General features: G+C 34.6%; 2 protein-coding genes across 2 annotated transcripts; both read left to right on the top strand.

The window, feature by feature from the left end:
• The first annotated feature begins 4,621 nt into the window (after window positions 1–4,621).
• On the top strand, window positions 4,622–8,937 carry rpp25b (ribonuclease P and MRP subunit p25, b). The gene has a single exon (XM_058751803.1). The coding sequence runs from the start codon at window positions 5,044–5,046 to the stop codon at window positions 5,653–5,655; it is 612 nt and encodes a 203-aa protein (XP_058607786.1). The 5' UTR covers window positions 4,622–5,043; the 3' UTR covers window positions 5,656–8,937.
• A 9,231-nt stretch (window positions 8,938–18,168) lies between these two features.
• LOC131524533 (cytochrome c oxidase subunit 5A, mitochondrial) lies at window positions 18,169–20,874 on the top strand. Its single transcript, XM_058751702.1, has 5 exons — window positions 18,169–18,313; window positions 18,646–18,762; window positions 19,314–19,435; window positions 20,469–20,606; window positions 20,756–20,874. Exons 1-4 carry the CDS (start codon window positions 18,250–18,252, stop codon window positions 20,580–20,582), a joined length of 417 nt encoding a protein of 138 aa, XP_058607685.1. The 5' UTR covers window positions 18,169–18,249; the 3' UTR covers window positions 20,583–20,606; window positions 20,756–20,874.
• The last annotated feature ends 642 nt before the right edge of the window (window positions 20,875–21,516 follow it).

The following is a 21,516-nucleotide window of genomic DNA, read 5'->3' as shown; positions in this document are numbered from 1 at the left end:
CCGCTGAACCTCTGCTGTCTCAGCTGATCATTTTCTTAAGTGACAGCGCACACAGAGCTAACCAGAGCACTGACAAACCCAAATAACTCAGCGCTGAATACCCGGATCACTGGCTGTAAATATTCGTAAGAAAGAGGAAACCGTGATTGTTGAGGAGAAACATCAGGACTGTGATTTTGTTCAAAGTGAGCAAAGCTGAGCTCATCTAAAGCGTTGCTACTTTAACGAGTAGACGTGAATCACTATCCTGTCATTGTAATCTCTATATATGGAAGGCCAATTATGCCATGTAAGGAAAAAAATCATGCTTTGGTAAGTCATGATTGTGACTTTAAAAGTCACAATTATGAGATAAAAGTCAACATTTTGACATACTAAGTCATAATTATGAGATAAGTCAAAATTATGATTTTAAAAAATCGAAATTGACATACTAAGTCATAATTATAGGATTTAAAAAATCTAACTTAAGATATGAATAGTAATTTTATTTTGACATCATTTTGACTTAATGTCATAAATTCAACTTGATATCATATAACCTATTATTTCATCATTTCGACCTTTCTTCTGATTTTTAAAGTCAAAATTATTACTTGCCGTTGTCACGCTCAATTTCGACTTAAAATCTATTTCAATTTAGTAATAATTTAAACTTTTTATCTCAATTATGACTTTACATGTCAAAATTATGACATTAATTTACAAGAAGTCATAATTATGAGATAAAAAGTCGAAATTATTACTAAACTGAAATTGATTTTAAAAGTCGAAATTGACATACTAAGTCATAAATGTAGGTTTTAAAAAAATCTAATTATGATATAAATTGTCAATTTTTTGCCTTTATATCTCATCACTTTGACTTCTAATGTCATCAATTCAACTTGATGTCATATATAACCTAGTATATAGTATATATAACCTACTTTTCTTCTGATTTTAAAGTCAAAATTATTACTTGCCATTGTCTTATGTCATAATTTCAACTTTTTTATCTCAATTATGACTTTACATGTCAAAATTATGACACACTAATTGACAAGAAGTCATAATTATGACATACTAAGTCAAAATTGACATGCCAAGTCATAATTATGAGATAAAAAGTTGAAATTATGACATATCAAGTCGAAATGTTTTGTAAATTGAAATTGATTTTAAAAGTCGAAATTGACATACTAAGTCATAATTATGAGATAAGTCAAAATTATGATATAAAAAATCTAAATTGACATACTAAGCCATAATTATAGGATTTTAAAAAATCTAAGTTATGATATAACAAGAAGTCAGAATTATGACATACTAAGTCAAAATTAACATGCTTAGTCATAATTATGAGAAAAAAGTTGAAATTATGACTTATCAAGTTCGAAATTATTACATACTAAATCTAAATTGATTTTAAAAGTCGAAATTGACATACTAAGTCATATTTATGAAATAAAAAGTTGAAATTATGATATACCAAGTAGAAATTGACATAAAAATTCATAGGCTAATTATGAAATACTAAGTCTAAATTTTCATACAGTATATAGTCATAATTATGAGATAAAAAGTCAAAATTATGAATTTAAAAGTCGAAATTGACATACTAAATCATAATTGTCATATTTAAAAAAAAAATAGGATTTGTTTATTTTCTTTTTTTTTGCATTTTTATCTCATAATTTCGATTATGGTTATATATATTATATGGTAATTAGGATGTCATTTAGTATACCATAAAACTTTCAATTAGTATGTCATAAATTAGCATGTCACTCATTTTAAAGTTATAATTATGACTTCTTATGTCATATTTTTGACTTTTTATTTTTTTATTTTTATCTCACATGACTTAGTATGTCATAATTACGACTTTTTTAAAGTTTTTTTTTTTTTTGGAAGCTTGTTTCTGCCACAGAATCAAAATAATAATAATAAAACTTAATTAATAATTAAAAATTAATAATAGTAAAAAATACTTTTTATTTTACAGTTTTGACTTTTTTCCTCGCAAATTTTCAGAATCGAAGAAAAAATCTGCAAATTGCGAGATATAGTGAACTCAGAATAGCAAGGAAAAAGTCCGAATTATGAGGTAATTAAGTTGCAATTACCATTTTTATTCCTTTATATCAAGTCAAAAATGAGAATTATGCTCACTGTGCATGCACTGACGTTTCGTTCGGAGTAAATGCACATGCAAACAAATATGTAAAACTTATTGCAGGGTTTATATAAATCCAATCAGAACTTTGTTTTATTAAGCATATTTCATAGTGTTTTTAAGCATTCCTGTAGCTCAAACAGCTTATCACAGTGCTAGCAACACCAAGGTCATGGGTTTGATTCCCAGGGAATGCATTAACTCATAGAAATGAATGCAAGTCGCTTTGGATAAAAGCGCCTGCAAAATGTATTAATGTGAATGTCATAGACAGTAGTGATTCAAAGCGCTTTACACCAGAATGAAAAATGCAAAACACAGACGTGAAAAATCAAGTTAAGATCATAGGTTAATTAAATACGGATTAAATGGTGGGATGAAAAGGATAGAGATGTTGCCAAATAACTCATGTGTGCGCAGGTGATAAAAATCCATTTTACATTTTATCCTCGAGTGAAGAGACGTCTATGAACGGCCGACTCGCTCCGTCCCAGGATTCCTCCTGTATAAAGACCATTAACATCACATTATGCAAATGGTAATAGCCAAATGCATGTCGAGGGCCAAAGGCCAACCGCAGCACATTTAGCAGTCTGACTTTCATCTGCCCTGTGAAGGGTGTTTTCAATTAGATTCCAGCTCATTTCATTCACACCTTCATTCACCTGCTGGAAATGCGTCTTTCTGAGCCCGAGTGGCTCTGTGTTCCAGAACTGTGCTTTAATTGTCAGCGTTCCTCCAGTTCCCGCACCGGACGTCCTTTAAACGGATCAGCAAAGTTGCTTTGGAGCTGCTGGCTTAGTTTTTAAAGCTACAGGACCATCTGCAGAGTTTATCACGGGTATCATTTTATGGTGGGACTTTCAAAATAGAATGATTTATATATATATATATATATATATATGAGATCATGCTGGAACAAGTTTAAACAAATTGATGTGCATTGAAAAAATTTATATATATTAAAATTGTGTGTGCATATATATATATATATATACAGAGAGAGAGAGAAATAACAAGCACAATAATAAAAATATGTTTACATTTAATAAAAAGAACATGAATATATAAAAATCAAATGTGTGTGTGTGTGTGTGTGTGTGTTTATTTATTTATTTACGAGTATTTACATTTGACAAGTTTCCAACAATTTATTTATAAATAATGAGCACAAAATAATGGGACTTTTAAATGAAAATATATTAGAGAGATAGAGAGAGAAGTAACATGCACAAGAATAGAAATATAGAAATAAATGTAAATTTAATAGAAAATAGATTAAAATCTTGTGTGTGTGTGTGTGTGTTTAAGTTCTAAACTGTTTTTAGAAGAAACATTCACAAAATAGTGACACTTTTCATAGAAAATACATACATACACACACACACATATGATTTTATATATTTTCTATTAAAAGTTTATTTTCTATATAAAATGAATAGTCCCAAGAATAGTCCCCCCACACACACACACAAGATTTGAATAAATTTTCTATTTAATATAAATATATTTTTTATTACTGTGCATGTTATTTCTCTCTCTCTCTCTCTCTCTCTCTATATATATATATATATATATATATATGTGACCCTGGACCACAAAACCAGTCTTAAGTGTAATTTTTCGAAATTGAGATTTATAATCTGAAAGATGAATAAATGAGCTTTCCATTGATGTATGGTTTGTTAGGATCGGACAATATTTGGCTGAGATACAACTATTTATAAATCTGGAATCTGAGGGTGCAAAAAAATCTAAATATTGAGAAAATCACCTTTAAAGTTGTCCAAATGAAGTTCTTAGCAATGCATATTACTAATCAAAAATGAAGTTTTGATACATTTACGGTAATAAATTTACAAAATATCTTCATGGAACATGATCTTTACTTAATATACTAACGATTTTCGGCATAAAAGAAAAATTTATAATTTTGACCCATACAATGTATTGTTGGCTATTGCTACAAATATACCCCAGAGACTTAAGACTGGTTTTGTGGTCCAGGGTCACATATATATATATATGTGTGTGTGTGTGTGTGAATATACATATATTTTATTTGTTAAAATAAGCATGAACCTTTTCTATCTTGTTAGTCATGTCAATGGATAAAATTTAGATCAGAAACTAAACAGAAGATGAAATAAGTGTACATCAGTGGATGTCTTTCAGGAGGAGATTTGTGCATTTGTGATTTAACACAGTGCATTTTCTTATTTTCAAAAGATGAAAGTATTTCCCTTGTTAAAAGGCCCCCTATAGAAGTGTTTGTTTAATAATATTGTTCATTTGGGATTTCAGGTTACTGTTGCTTTAAGAAGGCTTACCCTCTTTCTCTCTCTCTCTCTCTCTCTCTCTCTCTCTCGTTCATCCCCCCACCCCCACCAGCATTTACGAGGCAGCACGAGTGCCGGGCGAGAAACAGACAGATTCCAGCTCCGCCGGCACGTGGAGGAAGACGAGAAACAGAAAAGGACAGTGAAAGATAGGAAGATGCACTCCAAAGACTACATCCGCAAAGTGCAAAGGACAACAGGAGAGAAGAGGAGGAACCCAAGACAAGAGCTGGATCTTTAACTGGATCACCCCGCAGAAGTAAGTGTGCCCAAAACACCTCGGAGGAATTGCCACTTAATTTCCAGAAGTTCAAATCTTGGAGAAAAAAGTTTACCAGGCCGATTGGATGCTGCTTTTAAAAGGACACGTGGGTAATTCACATGCATGTCAAGCAAGACGTTTTCAGTTCATTTTGCCTGTTTATAAATCCAAGTCATGAGTTATGTTTCCGTGCTCTTCTGGTTCAAGTGCAGGACACTAATCACAGATGATTTCGGGGGATTGCATGCAATTTGAGTGTTTAAGATGATTTAAAATCACTACCTATGGAGCTCAGCATCGATCCGGGTCAGACTGCAAACGTCTCCGCCTCGTCGCCTTTGCTTAAACAGACTCACGCAGGCGGGTTTAAGAAAGTGTGTCGGATCGAAGAGGAAAGCACGTGTCCGTTCCCCGGCCTGCCGGCAGGTGTGCTGGAAATGAGGGTGAAGGAGGGCAGCAAGATTCGCAATCTCATGGGTTTCGCAATGGCGCGCATGCAGAACGACGCCCGGAACGCCGGTCAAACCGGATTGAGGCAGGTCGTGTTCACTGGGTCCGGACGGGCCGTGACCAAAACCATCACGTGTGCCGAGATCATGAAAAGAAAGCTCGGTGGCCTCCATCAGATGACCAAACTGCAGTACAAGGGTCTGCGAGAGGTCTGGGAGAGCCAAGAGGGAGGCGATTCTGAGGTGACCGTCCACCGGACGCTTCCGTCCATCAGCATCCTGCTCTCCAAAGACCCGCTGGACCCGCTGGAACCAGGCTACCAGCCTCCAGAGAACGGCTTGTGGGATGAGAGGAACGGAGGAGAAGCTTCGCAGACGGCGGAGAAACGATCTGTAGACTCGTCTGAGACTCTGACCGAGCCACAGGCGAAGAGAGTCTGTCTCTGAGGATCATTAAAGATGATCGTTTGCACCGAAACTCTCTTAGAAACAGCCTGACTGACTTGAAAGCTGAACAATAAGAAGATGTTAGTTCATCACCAACTTACAAATACACATGCACATCACTTGCAGTCTTGATTTAGGAGTTTAAATCCAGGTTTTGAGCATGCAATTTAATTCTTAGATATAATCAGACAACCGTTCCCTGGAAATGCATGAACTGATTAAAAAAACCGGAATGCATAAATGTAATTTAAAGTGCAATTTAAACATTACTTAAAAATACGACGAGCAAAAGTATTTGTATTTATGTCTAAAGCTACTGGTTTTAGTGTGGAGCCAGTTTTCTGACCCAGAACCACATTCTTTGGTCTGATCCATGCAAACGTCTCATATGGACATCAAAGTGAAATGGAGATGATCTCAGATGCTTCATAACAGGTCGTTCTGCTGGAAAGATGCTGTGTTGTTTTATTAAGATGGAGTTTGAGAGCTGACCCATGCTCATAACCAACCCACAAATAAACATGCACATCAAAGTCTTGATTTAAGAGTTTAAATCCAGGTTTTGAGCATGCAATTAAATTCTTAGATGTAATCAGACGAGTATTCCCTGGAAATGCATGAACTGATTAAAAAACTGGAATGCAGTTGGAAAAATGCATACATTTGCTAAATGCACATAAGTGCAATTTAAACATTATTTAAAAATACGACTAGTAAAAATATTTGTATTTATGACTAAAACTACTGGTTTAGTGTGGTTCAGGTTTTAATGTGGAGCCAACTTTCTGACCCAGAACCACATTCTTTGGTGGAAACCAGTCCAAGGCTGCGTTTCCCAAAAGCATCGTAAGCTTAAGTACTTCGTAGACCAATTGAAACCAATGGAGCCACGATCAACTTATGATGCTTTCATCTCAGATAGGCTTCAAAGTCAGATGGAGATGATTTCAGATGCTTCACAATAGGTTGTTCTGCTGGAAAGATGCTGTGTTTTCTTATTAGAGAGCTGATAAAGATCATCTTAAGATGGAGTTTGAGAGCTGACCCAGCTCATAACCAACCCACAAATAAACATGCACATCACAGTCTTGATTTAGGAGTTTAAATCCAGGTTTTGAGCATGCTGTTTAATTCTTAGCTATAATCAGACGAGCATTCCCTGGAAATGCATGAACTGATTAAAAAACTGGAATGCTGTTGGTTTGCTAAATGCATAAATCTAATTTAAAGAGCAATTTAAACATTATTTAAAAAATACGACAATCAAAAATATTTGTATTTATGTCTAAAACTACTGGTTATAGTGTGGAGCCGATTTTCTGACACAGAACCACATTCTTTGGTGGAAACGGTCCAGATCCATGCAAACGTCTCAGATGGACATGCAAGTGAGATGGAGGTGATATCAGATGCTTCCTAATGGCTCGAGCTGCTGGAAAGATGTTTTATTAGAGAGCCGATAAAGATCATGTTAAGATGGAGTTTGAGAGCTGACCCAGCTCATAACCAACCCACAAATAAACATGCACATCACAGTCTTGATTTGAGTTTCAATCTTGATTTTGAGCATGCAGCATCACTAGTTTAATTCAGTGTCTTCAATATAATCAGACATGCATTTCCAGGGAATGCATGAGCTGACTAAAAACCGGAATGCAGTTGGATAAATGCATTCATTTGCTAAATGCATAAATGTAATGTAAATGCAATTTAAGCATTATTTAAATATATGACAAGTAAAATTAAATGCGATCAATATTCATGTATGACTAAAATACTGCTGCGGAGACCAGCAGGTTTTAATGTGGAGCCAATTTTCTGTCCTAAAACCTTTTTCTTTGGTGAAATCTGGTCCAGATTAAGCATGCAAACATCTCAGATGGATGTCAAAGTGATTTCATATGCTTCATAACAGCTTCATGCTGTGTTGTTTTATTAAAGATGTGATAAAGATCATGCTAAGATAGAGTTTGAGAGCTGAACATTTAGAAATGTTTATAACCAACCCACAAATAAGCATGCACATCACAGTCTTGATTTGAGGTTAAATCTTGATTTTGAGCATGCAGCATCACTAATTTAATTCAGTGACTTTGATATAATCAGACATGCATTTCCAGGGAATGCATGAACCAATAAAAAAAGGATGAAAAATATGGATAAATGCAAATGCAAAAATGTCATTGAAACAATATAACAGGTCAAATTTAAGGCAATCAATTCATGTATATTATATATCTATGAATAAAATAGAAAACTGATGTTACTGGTTCCCCCAGACCAATCTCTTTCTCTTAGTAGAACTGATCTAGAAGCATGCAAACATCTCAGATGGATGTTGAAGTGAGATGATTTCACACGCTTCATAATGTCTCGTGCTTCTGGAAAGATGTTGTGTTGTTTTATTAGAGAGCCTGTAAAAACCTTGTTAAGATGCAGTTTGAGATAGAAGTGTTTTTCTGTTTTCATTGTATTATTTCTTACCTCAGCAAAACCAAACGCAGCAGCATGCAGCTCAAGCAGACTGACAGTTCTTCAGAGCTTCAGCGTGCAGCTTCTGTGCAAATAAAGCATTTGCTCCTCATGCTTTCTCTGTGGTTTTAACCGCACAGAAAGTGCCACCGTGAGCAACTTTACTGTGACGAGTTGAAGCGCTTTCATCCGGACAAAACGTTCCTGTTCCAATAGAGCGGCACGTCGTATTACAGCGCCGGATTCTGATAAATGTCTTTTGAGGGATTTATTTGAGGGACGGTTGATTTAATTACATTCACCCTGATAAGCTTCTACCTGCAGACTGAACTAACCTGCACGCCGCTTCTTTGACTCGATTACATAATGTCACCATCATAATGCTCGATTGCATCTCTGAGATGAATAATCTTCTGGAAAAGCAAACATCTAGTCTGGCAGAATGTTTGTGGGGAAAAAAGCAATTTCCATCTTAAGAAGTAGAAAAACGTTTCTTGACAGGCAGAGCATTTTCAGTAAACATCACTCAGAGGTCTGTGGTCCTCATGCATGCTTTAAAAATGGGAATATGATTTTTTCCAAGTCAACATGAAAGTGATTTATTCACATCTGTCTTTTGAAATCTTTCATTAAAATCAACTGCAGCATGCGAAATGGTGCCGTCGGTCAAATTTCTGGCAACCTTTCCAATCAATGTTCTGTTGGAAATGCATCATAATTAATAATTAAAAACTAATGTTGAATTCATTCAGAATCACAGATTATGGTGGAATTTCTAGGTCTTGAGTTTTCACAAAACAAGACTTAATATCTCATGCAATTTTCCTTCTCAAATACTGTAAACGCATCTTTATTTTATAATGTTTCGGTATTTGTACTGGAAAACAAGAATAATAAAATCATTTTTTGCAATGTCATCTTCATGCAGCACTTTAATAAATGCATCTTTGAAAAGGACCATTAAAGTGTCATAAAAGCATGATTAATAACATATATTTAGGTTTGGGACCAAATCTAATTATTTAAGTTTATTATTTGTATTGTTTAATATTTATATCCGCTTCCTTGTTTTGAATCTTTCATTTAAATAAAATAAATTGCAGCATGTGAAAGAGCACCATCAGTCAATTTTCTGGCAACTTTTCCAATTAATTTTTAATATACTGATTAAAATGCATAATCTAATAATGAAGTCATGTTGGATCACGGATTACGATGGCATTTCTATGTTGCACCACAGAACAAATAAATAGACATTTATTGACGTTACTCTTAAATGTTGTTTGGCCAAATGGTCTTGTTTTTTCGCAAATAAAATAAAATAAAATAAACTGCAGCATGTGAAATAGTGCCGTCAGTACATTTTCTGGCCACTTTTCAAATCAGCTCTCAGTGTTCTGTTGCAAATGCTTTCAATTTCATAATGCATCAGTAGAATCACATGATGAAATTTCTATGTTGCACCACAGAATAAAATCATAGGCATTTATTCACATCATCCTTAAATGATCAAAAATACAGTATGTTAAAGTAGAGGCGCTCACATAGTGAAGTCAAGATGCCATATTCGCAGATCTCTCCTCAAAAGGTCCATGTGAGTGAAGAATTCAGTGACGTGTGTGTGTGTGTGTGTGTGTGTGTGTGTGTGTGTGATGAACAACTCTCACACACACTGAGTGCTTTTGACAGAGTCACTTCATCAAAATCCCAATCTAGTGTTTTCTCCAGAAGAGATCACAGATTGTGTCTCTATCAGTTTCCCAGCAGCAGCATTCATCACTGTAAGCGGCGTTATGATGTTCATGAGGCTCGTCTGCTCCCAATCCTCCAGCCGCGGCTGAGTCTGTGCGTTTCTCTCTGTCTAACCTCAGGACGTTTCTCTTGATCGTAATGAAAATCTCTGAGGGCTGAAAACCACTTAATGCTTTCAATTTATCAAAATGTCTCAGACGTGCTTTTAATATGTGTGCACAAAACAGCCTGTGCAATCTAATTGTGCTGATCGGCTCCGCAAATGGACTTTCTGAATGATAAAAAGCAGCACACTGATTTGAATCTTTCTGTCGTCCTCTCGGGTCTTTATAGAGGAGTCCAATTTCAGCCAAAAATCACAATTCTGTCATTGTTTGCTTGTGCAATTACGTTCATTTGCAGAACACAGCTTTTAAATACAAAGGAAAAAATTATGTTTTGTCCTGCTTTACAGTACAAATATCTTAAATTAAGATACTGTACATTTACTTGAGAAGAAAAAGACTTAAGATTTTAAGTTGTACAGTGAAAATGATAAAAACTAAGTGCTTAAAACAAGAAAAATATCAGTCGGTTGGGCCAGAAAAATTACCTTCATTCAAAGGGAAACAAGATTATTTTTCTGACCCCTTTGGGGGTCAAATTTTGATACATTTTTCACTAAATGAGACTTAATATCATAAGTAATTTTCCTTCTCAAGTAAATGCATATTGATTTAAGAATGTTTAGATATATGTTCTGGACAAAAATTCGAAGCAATAAAATAATTTCAGTAAAAATTCTGTGAAAAAAACCATTCAAGTATCATAAAAGCACGGCTATTAATATATATTTAGAATTGGGACCAAATGTAATTTTTATTAGTAGTAGTAGTTATTATTTATATCCACTTCCTTTGTTTTGAATCTTTCATTTAAATAAAATCAGTCTGAGAATATGAAGCACCATCAGTCAATTTTCTGGCCACTTTTCCAATTGATTCTCAATATTCTGATTCATTCCAGTTTATCAATATAGAAATGCATCATATTTCATAATTAAAAACTAATGTTGAATTAATGTAGAATCACACATTATGATGGAATTTCTATGTTGCGCCACAGAACAAAATCATAGACATTATTAAAAGGCCTAAAATACAGTATGTTGAAATATAGATGGTCACATAGTGGACTTATTTTTTGGACTTATTTTTGAATTGGCCTTTGGAAATCCCTGTCAATCACTGATGCCAAATACTGTTAACTTTTGCAATTGTAACTGAATGAAGAAAAAAAAAAACATTTATGGTGAGTGAAGAATGACAGAATTTTAATTTTCGGATGAACTTTTCCTTTAAAACCCTTTGTTTGTCAGTCTTCCCCAATCCTCCCATCAGTGATTGGCACATCATTATCCTCTTTTTTCCAAATGACTAAATGATGATCACCCCGACTCATTCCAGCTCCAGCTCCACGTGAATTCAACAAACTGGAGGGTCACAGACGGAGAGTGTTATCAGAGAGCGTCTTATCTCTCAGTCAGCAGCGCTCACCTGCACACACACACACACACACACACACACACACACACACACTGCACTGTAAATACTACATCGACCTGAAGCCTCCGGCAGCCCTTTGAAATTCTCTTCTGAGTGCAGAAATGCAGATGGGAGTGAAGCAGGACACGAGCAGAGAGAGAGAGATAAAGAGACGATCGATCCCTGACCCCAATCAGACGTTACTGCTTGAACAGGTCATTGTGTAAATGCTGCTTATTTGAAACACGCAAACGCTCTGTGATTATTTGCATTTACACTGATGCATTTGGCCAAAGTGACCTACATTAACATTCCAGATGCACAATTGATCGATTCATGCATTCCTTGGGAACTCAACCCATGACCTTAGCAGAATGTTCATGCAGCTTTAAAAAGGAATTTTTAAAAAGTAACGATTTTAGAAGTAACAGTTTCCAGAAGTAACGTCCTAATATAACATCCTAAGAATGTAACGATATTAAAAGTAGCAGTTTCTTGAAGTAACTTCTTAAGAATCTAATGATTTTAAAAGTAATGGTTTATAAAAGTAACGTCTTAAGAATGTAATGATTTCAAAAGTAGCATTTTTCAGAAGTAATGTCTTAATAATGTTGCCATTTTAAAATGAACAGTTTCCAGAAGTAACATCCTAAGAATGTTACGATTTTAAAAGTAGCAGTTTCCAGAAGTAACATCTTAGGAATGTAACAATGTTAAAAGTAAGTTTCCAAAAGTAACATATTAACAATGTAACGATTTTAAAAGTAAGTTTGCAGAAGCAATGTCTTTCTTAAATATGGGTTACACTTTATTTTAAGGTGTCCTTGTTACAGTGTAACTATACATTTAAGTACTGAGTAATATTAATTAACTACATGTACTTACTATATGATTAGGGTTAGGAATATTAGGGTTTGGCTTAGGGTTACTTATAATAGTAAGTATAACAAGCACACCTTAAAATAAAGTTTTCCCTAAATATGTAACTATTTTAAAAGGAGCTGTTTCCAGAATTAACTTCCTAAGGAAGTAGCTATTTTAGAAGTAACGTCCAAAGAATGTAACGATTTTAAAAGTTTACAGAAGTAATGTGTTTTAAGAATCTGACCATTTTAAAATGTAACAATTTCCAAAAGTAATGTTTTAAGAATGTAACTTTTTAAAAACTTAAGAATGTAACGATTTTAACAGTGAGAGTTTACAGGAGTAACATTTTAAGAATGTTTTACAGGAAACAAAGACATGACAAAAGACAAAAATGCTGATTAAGAATTTATTTTCCTATTTTGGAACAACATGCAGGTGAGTTAATGGTGACAGAATTTCAATCATTTTCCTCTGTACAGCAGCAGAAAAAATGAGGATGAAAAACAGAGTGCTTTTTTGTATTTGTTAACTGGCCTGTCAAGTTCAATTCTGTCTACAGCCTTTCTCAGGTGAAAATACATTTCTTTTTTGAATTTCCAGAAGCTGTAAGAACTGTTCTCTGTGAGCAGCTTCTCTCTCTCTCTCTCTCTGTCTGTCTGTCTGTGGTCGAGGGCTCTGGTTTGTTGTAGGAGTTCACTATCTCTCTCCCTGCAGATGGTGGCGTCTTTTCTTATCAAGAAGAATGGCCGCTGCCTCCGTTTTTCAGACACTCTTATCTGGGAATCCTTTAAATTGAATATTTACTAGGCTGATGTTTCCAGTCTGTGCCGGAGCGCCGCAGGCCCCGTTCTCTCCGCACCGGACAGACCTCAGCCTACACAAACCGGATCTGTCGGAAAATAACACAAAGATTGATTATGCATTCAGAGGAAATGAATGGACGGCAAAGCCATGAATGTCCACAAAAAGGATGTTCTGGAAATTATGCAAACCACTTTCATTTTATATAATAGTCAGTGCAAAAGAAATGGAACAAGAGGAATGCAGTGTGTTTTTCTTACAATTGATCCATGAAGCCCCGCCTCTGGAAACTGACCAATCAGACTGTAGCAACTGTTGCTATCCACAATATAATCTGACAAGGATATTAAAGGAATAGTTTACCAAAAAATGAAAAAACCCTTAAAATGTACTCATTCTCAGACCATCCAAGATATAGATGAGTTATAATACACTGAGATGTAGAGGAGTTATAATGCACTTTTTCACTGGAGGAAGCGTTATTATGGATTTTAGTTATAAACGTCTTAATGCTGGGTTTGTTTCAGCTTTTGTCTTCTCCAGATGTTAACTGATGGACTGGAGTGCTGTGGATTATTGTGGTGTTTTTATCAGACTCTCATTCTGACGGCACCCATTCACTGCAGAGCATCCATTGCTGAGACACTGATGCAGACACACATTTCTACAAACCTGATGAAGAAACAAACTCATCCTGATCTCAGATGGACTGAGGGTGAACACATTTTCAGTATTTTCATTTTTGGGTGAACTACCTTTTTTGCTAACGTTCCCATTAAATTATTAAAACGTTATTTCTGAAAGTTCAAAACATCCAGGTTTTAAAACTTTGTCATGCAAAGGTTAAAGAAACATTCTTTTGCAAACGTTATGGGAACGTTACTTTTGAATGCGCACTGAACGTTCTAAAACAAGTAGATACACTGTAAAAAGTGATAAGTTGACTTAACTTAAAAAAATTGAGGAAACCCGTTGCCTTAAAATTATTAAGTATATAATCATTTTTTTAAAAAGTGAATTCACTTAACTTTTTTTTTTTTTTTTTTTATTATTATTTACTTAATAATTTTAAGGCAACGGGTTTCCTCAATTTTTTTAAGTTAAGTCAACTTATCACTTTTTACAGTGATACATTTTAAAAAATGTTACACAAATGTCCCACTAAAACTTTGTGTGAACAATGTATAAATAACAATTAACAAATAATGACCACACAACCTTGAACGAAATGTTCTATTAATGTTACTTGTTCATAACGTTGAGAGAACCTTTCCAGAACGTTTCCTGTTAGCTGGGATAGTTTTAAATAGAATTTTACAGACATCATCCAAAGATATAGTGAAACCGTTTCTGTGGCAGAGAGAAGACACTGTATTTTTCTTTAAACAAAGTTCCTTTTGTGGATTAAACTCCTGTCCTCGGAGTTTAATGTAATGTAAGACATAAGTAAGAACACCTACATTTTCTGCACGGCACATTCCTGTTGACAGACAATTGCAATTTTAAAGGATCAATCAAAAACTGTTTTAACTATGATTTTTCGAATATTTAGCAAAGAACGCCTCATGAATATCGTGTCATAAATGGCCTGCTTCGCTGTTCCCAGACCAGTCTGGCTTGTGTCTTCTCCAGACATTAGCTGGACCCGGATCAGAATCGTCTGACAGCTCATGCAGAGAGAGCCGTTTTCCTCTCAGAAATTCCTGCGTGTTGAATTAATGGGAGCAGTTGAGGGTGTAATTGCAGTGCTGGAGTCAAAGCTGTGAGACACGATAATGTCCGCTGAATAAAAGCCTGGCAGAGTTTACGTACTGAACAATATTAGCGGATTACACACATCAAACAAGCTCTGATTAATGCCTGAGAGGCAGGACACAGTCGAAACAGGAGGAAATCGGAGATAATTGTAGGAATATTTGAACGCGCTAATGACCTAAAATCATTCTGCACAATGAAGAGAGCACGAGATGCGTCTGAGGAAGTTCACATACTCTGATGAATACCTGCGTGTTTTCACTACAGCAAATGATCTGCAATTAAATCTCAGACCTAACCGTTAAGGCCTCAGGCTCATGAAGCGGGATTGATGAGGTCAGCTAAAGAGGAAAGTCGTTTCAGAGGCAGAACAAGTTATTACATCAAAGATTATGAAGACAAAAATAGTCCATTTCACGTGCAGTTATTTTAATATCACTGAGATCTACACTCTTAAAAAGAAAGGAAGAAAACCTTTTTTGTCTAAATGGCTCCATGAAGAACCGTTAACACCCGAAGAACCTTTCTGTTTCACAAAAGCTTCTTTGTGGCGAAAGAAGGTTCTTCAGATTATAAAAAGCTAAGAAAGAGTGACCGAATGGTGCTTCTGTGGCATCGCTGTGAAGAACCTTTTAAGCACCTTTATTTTTAAGAGTGTTATCTAAAAGAATGTTGAATTTGTTTTCATTTTTGAGTTTTTTATTTTGATGTTAGTTGATGTTTTAGTAATTGTGTTGTGCTTTTGTCATTTCTATTAGTTTTTTTTTTTTTTCTGAATACATTTATATAGTTTGCTTTTAGTTTGTTATTTATGTACATTATATTACAAGTAAACTAAATGAAAATAAGACCTTTTGCCTATAAAAGTATTTTTTTTTATTTGCAGTTAACGATAACTAATATGCACAAAGTGTTTTTATTTATTTTATTTTATCTTATTACATTTAATTAAATTTTAGTTACATGTTTTAGTACTTTTGTTGTGTGCTCTTGTAATCTTTATTATTTTTGTAAATATGCAGTTTTTATTCATTTGCATTTAATTTAGTTTATTTTTAGTTTAGTTTAATTATATTAGTACAATGAAAATGAGAAATTTTGTCTTTTCCCTTGTAAAAAAATCAGTTTAAGTTTTAGTTGCAGTTATAGTTTTAATATAATAACCCTAAGCATTCATTCATTCATTGTTTTGGTGGTTTATAAGACTGTGGTCTTGGACTTTATACTACTGTAGATAATGCACTATACAGTATGTAATGTAGAAATGTTCTATTTAAATACCCTGTTAATATTCAACTCTCACGATTGATTTGAAAGTGTTTAATTAGGCTATCAGGAGAATTACAGAAATAAAGTGAGTATTATTAGGACTGCAGTCTATAATGGAAAAGTGCTGCTCGCTTCTTTTCACGCGTGGTGCGTGATGACGTCACTCGCAGAGGCTCCGGCGCGTTTCTGAGCTTCTGCTGCCATCTAGCGCTGGAAGAACACGTCTGAGATTCATTAAGGAAACGAGTGTTTCTTATTCGAAAGTGCAGAAATATATGTTCAAATACCGATTTAAGAAAGTGAGGTCAGATTTCAGCTTTCTTATTTCATGCATCTTCTCAAAAATTATTTCTGTCGTTATATATCTGTCATTAATATAATTTTTTTACATGTCTGTGAAGTTGATAAACAAGTGTTATGTGCTTTATTTTACTTCATAAATGTAATTCTACTGTGTACATTATTCTAAAAAGGATACTTTTTACTTTAAGAAAACTTTATTTAGATAAATATCGCCCTCATTAAGTGATGTTTTAAATTCAAACCCGATGCAATTATTTGCAGCTTTGTCATGTTCACTTCAGAAAATATAATAAGAAAATAACAATATAAAATTACAAGAATATCCTGAATATTACTGAATTAGTTTAATGTTCATGTGACCTCTTAGGTATAATAATAATAATAATTATTATTATTATTGCAAATGGAAATATTACATCATTTAAGAATCATCAGGGGGTAAACGGACAACATCACATGAAGTTAAAAGAGCTACACAAATCAACAGAGCATATCAATGACAAAAAAACAAAAAAGCTTTTAAAGATACCTTACAATAGACTCATACAAATGTTAAATGTTTTAAAAGCCATAGGTTTAGACACATTCTTAAAAGAAGTAAAATGGGACTTTATATCAGAAGAAAACGTTCTAAAGTTAGGTTTACAATGAATGTTTCTGGAAATTCACCCAGAAGACTAAGATATGTCCGAGATTACTGTCCTTAGAATCAAAATCTGACAAAGCAACAAAAAGACAGATTCTGTCATTTCTATCATTTTGTTACAACAGAAAGAAATTAACGTGGATGACCATAAAAACTTGGAGAATGGGAAATGAAAAAACATAGAATAGTAGAATAGATTCTTCAACAAAATAAACACAATGAAGATATTCCTGCTCAAGAATTAATTGCAAGGGTAGTATCAGCCCTAATCTAACCCTTTCAGTCTTATTCACCTGTAATCTAATCATCTCTGCTATTAATGTTACCGAGCAGAGTTGTAAAAATAAGGTTTTATGAACAATATTATATACACAGATTTTCTCTGTTCTAATTTGGTTCGAATTAGAGCAAGATTTCTCTCTTTTCCACTTTTTAAAATTATTAATGATATTTATCCCTGTAATGAGTTCCTTAGACACAGATTTAATTGGATTGTAATGTGTGCACCTTTTCTGAAATACTTGTTTTATTTATGCAAAGTATCTAAAAAATTCTGGATGACCTGCTTGGTTAAATTTGAGGTTTGTAATACCTGACTTTGATATTAAAATTTTAAAATATTTGTCCTTTTGTCAGAATTGTGATGTTGAATTTTTCCAGAAAGATTTAATGGTCTTCTCATGTGTCATAGAAAAGCCCTTAAACTGTGTAATCTTTTAAAAGTTTTTTATTTATTTTTATTATTATTATTATTATTATTATTTTTAATAAACCCCTTGTATTGTATTTTATTTCTGTATTTATTTATGTTGCTTTCTTAATTTTCTAATTACGTTTATTTTGTTTATCTATGTTCTTTTATGCTGCTATTTGGACTTCTTGAATTGTATTAAGATTTTTCTTACTGTTATTTATTTGGTATTTTGTATGTTCTTTCACGCAATACGTTTTTTTTTTTTTTTTTTAATTAAAATATTTTTTTAATTATTATTTTTTCAAGAAATTGGATGAAAATATACAATCACCTTCAGGAGAACATTAACAAAGAAAAGAACATAGAAGTAAGAAAAAAATAAAAATAAAAATAAAAAAGCCCGCCTTCTTCCTCATGCGTCATCCCGCTGTGCGTCTTGCGTCATCGGTGCGCGCCGTGTCCTGTTTGGACCGCAGCAGTTTCGGTTCCTCGGCGATCACAGCGGCAGCAGGATGATTTCAGCGGCGGTTCTGCGCGGGATCGGGACTCTGACCCGAACACGAGCCGCCTTCACAGGTACAGAAACACACACGAACACGAGCGAGCTTCACGAAGCTTCATCTGATCGCAGAAACCGTTGGCAGTCTGAGAATGTCGATGACCTTCCATTGATTTCATGAGATCGCGTCGCAGTGTAATGCGGCTGACAGGTCGCTAGTTGGTTAAAGGGCTTTGTGTGGTTATTGTACGTTTGTGTATGTGTGTGTGTTCGTGTTTGCCCTTGTAATGACCCACATCATACACTGAACTCTCAAGAACACATGACTCTTTTGTTGTTATTTATATATAGGCATACAGTAGTTACAGTAGTTTATATGATGGCATGTGTTTTTCCTCTTGTTTCACAGCTCCTCTGGCTGTCAGATGTTACTCTCATGCTAAAGTGGAGACAGATGAGGAGTTTGACTCCCGCTGGGTGACATACTTCAGCAAACCAGACCTGGACGCCTGGGAGCTGCGCAAAGGTGACCGTACAGTTAAAAACAGTCAAATATTATTAGAATCCCAAATAGCTGTTTTCTATGTGAATATCTGCTCAAATGTACAGTCAAACCAAAATTTATTCAGACACCTTCAACATTTCTCACATTATCACTATAGTTTAGAAAATAGTAATAAAATATGAGAAGAACTCAGAGTTAAACTGCCTCAGAACTAATTGATCTTGATAATATCAGATAGCTTTGATAGAAAGGTATGTAATGAATTCATTTGAATAGCTGTCAGCTGTGTAATGTCACAGTTTACTTTATTTTGCTATCCTCACTTACATGAAGGAACTATAGTGGACTGCACCCGCTAGTAAAAAAATAAAAAATCATATCTGCTGTCTGAATCATTTTTTATTTGACTGTAATTTATTTCTGTGATGCAGCTGTATTTTCAGCATCATTACTCCAGTCTTCAGTGTCACATGATCTTCAGAAATCATTCTAATATGCTGATTTCTGATTATTATCAATGTTGAAAACAGATGTGTTCATGAATATGTTTATTTTTCTTTCTTTCTCTCCAGGTATGAACACTCTGATTGGATACGACCTCGTTCCAGAACCAAAGATCCTGGACTCTGCTCTGCGCGCATGCAGGAGATTGGACGATCTGGCCAGTGCGATCCGCATCCTAGAGGCCATCAAAGTGAGAGAAACAAACACTCAGCTAGAAACTCATTCATTTTAAATAAGCAGTTCACCCAAAAATTAAATGTGAAAATTTTAGTCATCCTCAGGCCACCCAAGATCAGGATGAGTTTGTTTCTTCATCAGGTTTGTAGAAATGTGTCTCTGCATCAGTGTCTCAGCAATGGATGCTCTGCAGTGAATGGGTGCCGTCAGAATGAGAGTCTGATAAAAACATCACAATAATCCACAGCACTCCAGTCCATCAGTTAACATCTGGAGAAGACAAAACCTGAAACACATCCAGCATTAAGATGCTTTTAACTAAAATTCATTGAGTCCATAATCCATAATAAAACTCTTCCTCCAGTGAAAAAGTGTTCTGGTCTGAATCAGGAGAGAAATCTGCAGATCAAGCAGCGTTTACAAGCCAAAACAAATATGTGGCTGGATTTTGATGTGAGAGATGACAGCAGATGCACTTTTTCACTGGAGGAAGAGTTATTATGGATTATGGACTCTTAATGCTGGATGTGTTTCAGCTTTTGTCTTCTCCAGATGTTAACTGATGGACTGGAGTGCTGTGGATTATTGTGATGTTTTTATCAGACTCTCATTCTGACGGCACCCATTCACTGCAGAGCATCCATTGCTGAGACACTGATGCAGAGACACATTTCTACAAACCTGATGAAGAAACAAACTCATCCTAATCTCGGATGACCTGAGTTTGAACACATTCAGCAAATTTTAAGTTTTGGTTGAACTATTCCTTTTAATTCATTCATAAAGTAATTAAAACATGTTTAGCTTTAATGCCTTTATTAATCTGTAAAGTATTACAGACCATTAATTAAAAAGGTCGTTAGAAGTGAAATCACAGATCCTGACGTGTCTGAACCGGCTGCTGTGTTATTACTGAAGTCAAAGCTTCGTTCACACTGAAAAGGTCATTCGTGCTTAATTACAGCTCGGTCTAATCCACTGGGCAGAAGGTTAATTACTAGTGAGTTTGGTCATTAACATGCCACTCACGCTCTGTTATTTCTCAGGATAAGTCTGGTCCTCATAAGGAGATCTACCCGTACGTGATCCAGGAGCTCGGACCCACGCTGCAGGAGCTGGGCATCTCCACTCCAGAAGAGCTGGGCATCGATAAAGTCTGATTCCTCAAAGCAGCTAACAAACAAGTTGGTTCCTTATCATTTTACAGATACTTTTAAATGCAAAAATGCGTTAATAGCAGGAAGAGTTTCATAAGCATCACTCATTTTTAATACCTGTTTTTTATGCATCAAGTTTTTGCCCATATAACGATCTGTGTTTGTTTGTGTTTCAGGGGTTTTGTGAATTCAATGGGGTTTTCTACCTCTCTGCTCACTGTACAATATTCAGGATGTCAAACTCCGTCCCATCCTTTAAAACAATTCTGGGCCTAATAAACGAAGCAATACTGAATGAGTTTGTGTTTTGGTTTGTGTTTGAGATGAGAGTTTGTGCAGCAGACACTGAGGTTTGTATCTGCTTTGCAAACTCAACACAGACATTATAATGTCTCTGATGATTTTTTTGACACATTAAAATGCTAAAAATGTAAGCCACAAAAAAAAAAAAAAAAAATTGTTTAAGCAGACTCCCATCACCATTAGAAATATTCATTTTGCAAGGTTTCTGCAGGTCTTACAAAGTATTAATTTACCCTTCCACAAATAAAGGCCTAAAATGTCTTAAACTAATGCAGGAAGCCTTAAATTCATAAAGTCATGGTATTAAGTGTTGCATGCACTGCATAATATATATATATATTTATATTCACATTTACATTTAGTAATTTAGCAGACGCTTTTATCCAAAGGAGGACAATAGAAGCAATCAGAATCAACAATAGAGCAATAATATGCAAGTGTTATAACAAGTCTCTGTTAGCCCAACGCAGTACACATAGCAAGGTTTTTTTTAATATATATATAAATTATATAATAAATAAAAAGAAAACAGAGTAGAAAAAGAATAGAGCAAGCTAGTGTTAGAGGCCTTTTTTGCTTTTGTTAATTGTATAATAAATAAAAAGAAAACAAATAGAATACAAAATGATTGGAG

This window comes from Onychostoma macrolepis, chromosome 18 (genome assembly GCF_012432095.1).
Source record: "Onychostoma macrolepis isolate SWU-2019 chromosome 18, ASM1243209v1, whole genome shotgun sequence".
Lineage (NCBI taxonomy): Eukaryota > Metazoa > Chordata > Actinopteri > Cypriniformes > Cyprinidae > Onychostoma > Onychostoma macrolepis.
The sequence above is the reverse complement of the archived record's forward strand: the minus strand, read 5'-3'. Positions and strand labels throughout refer to the sequence as shown.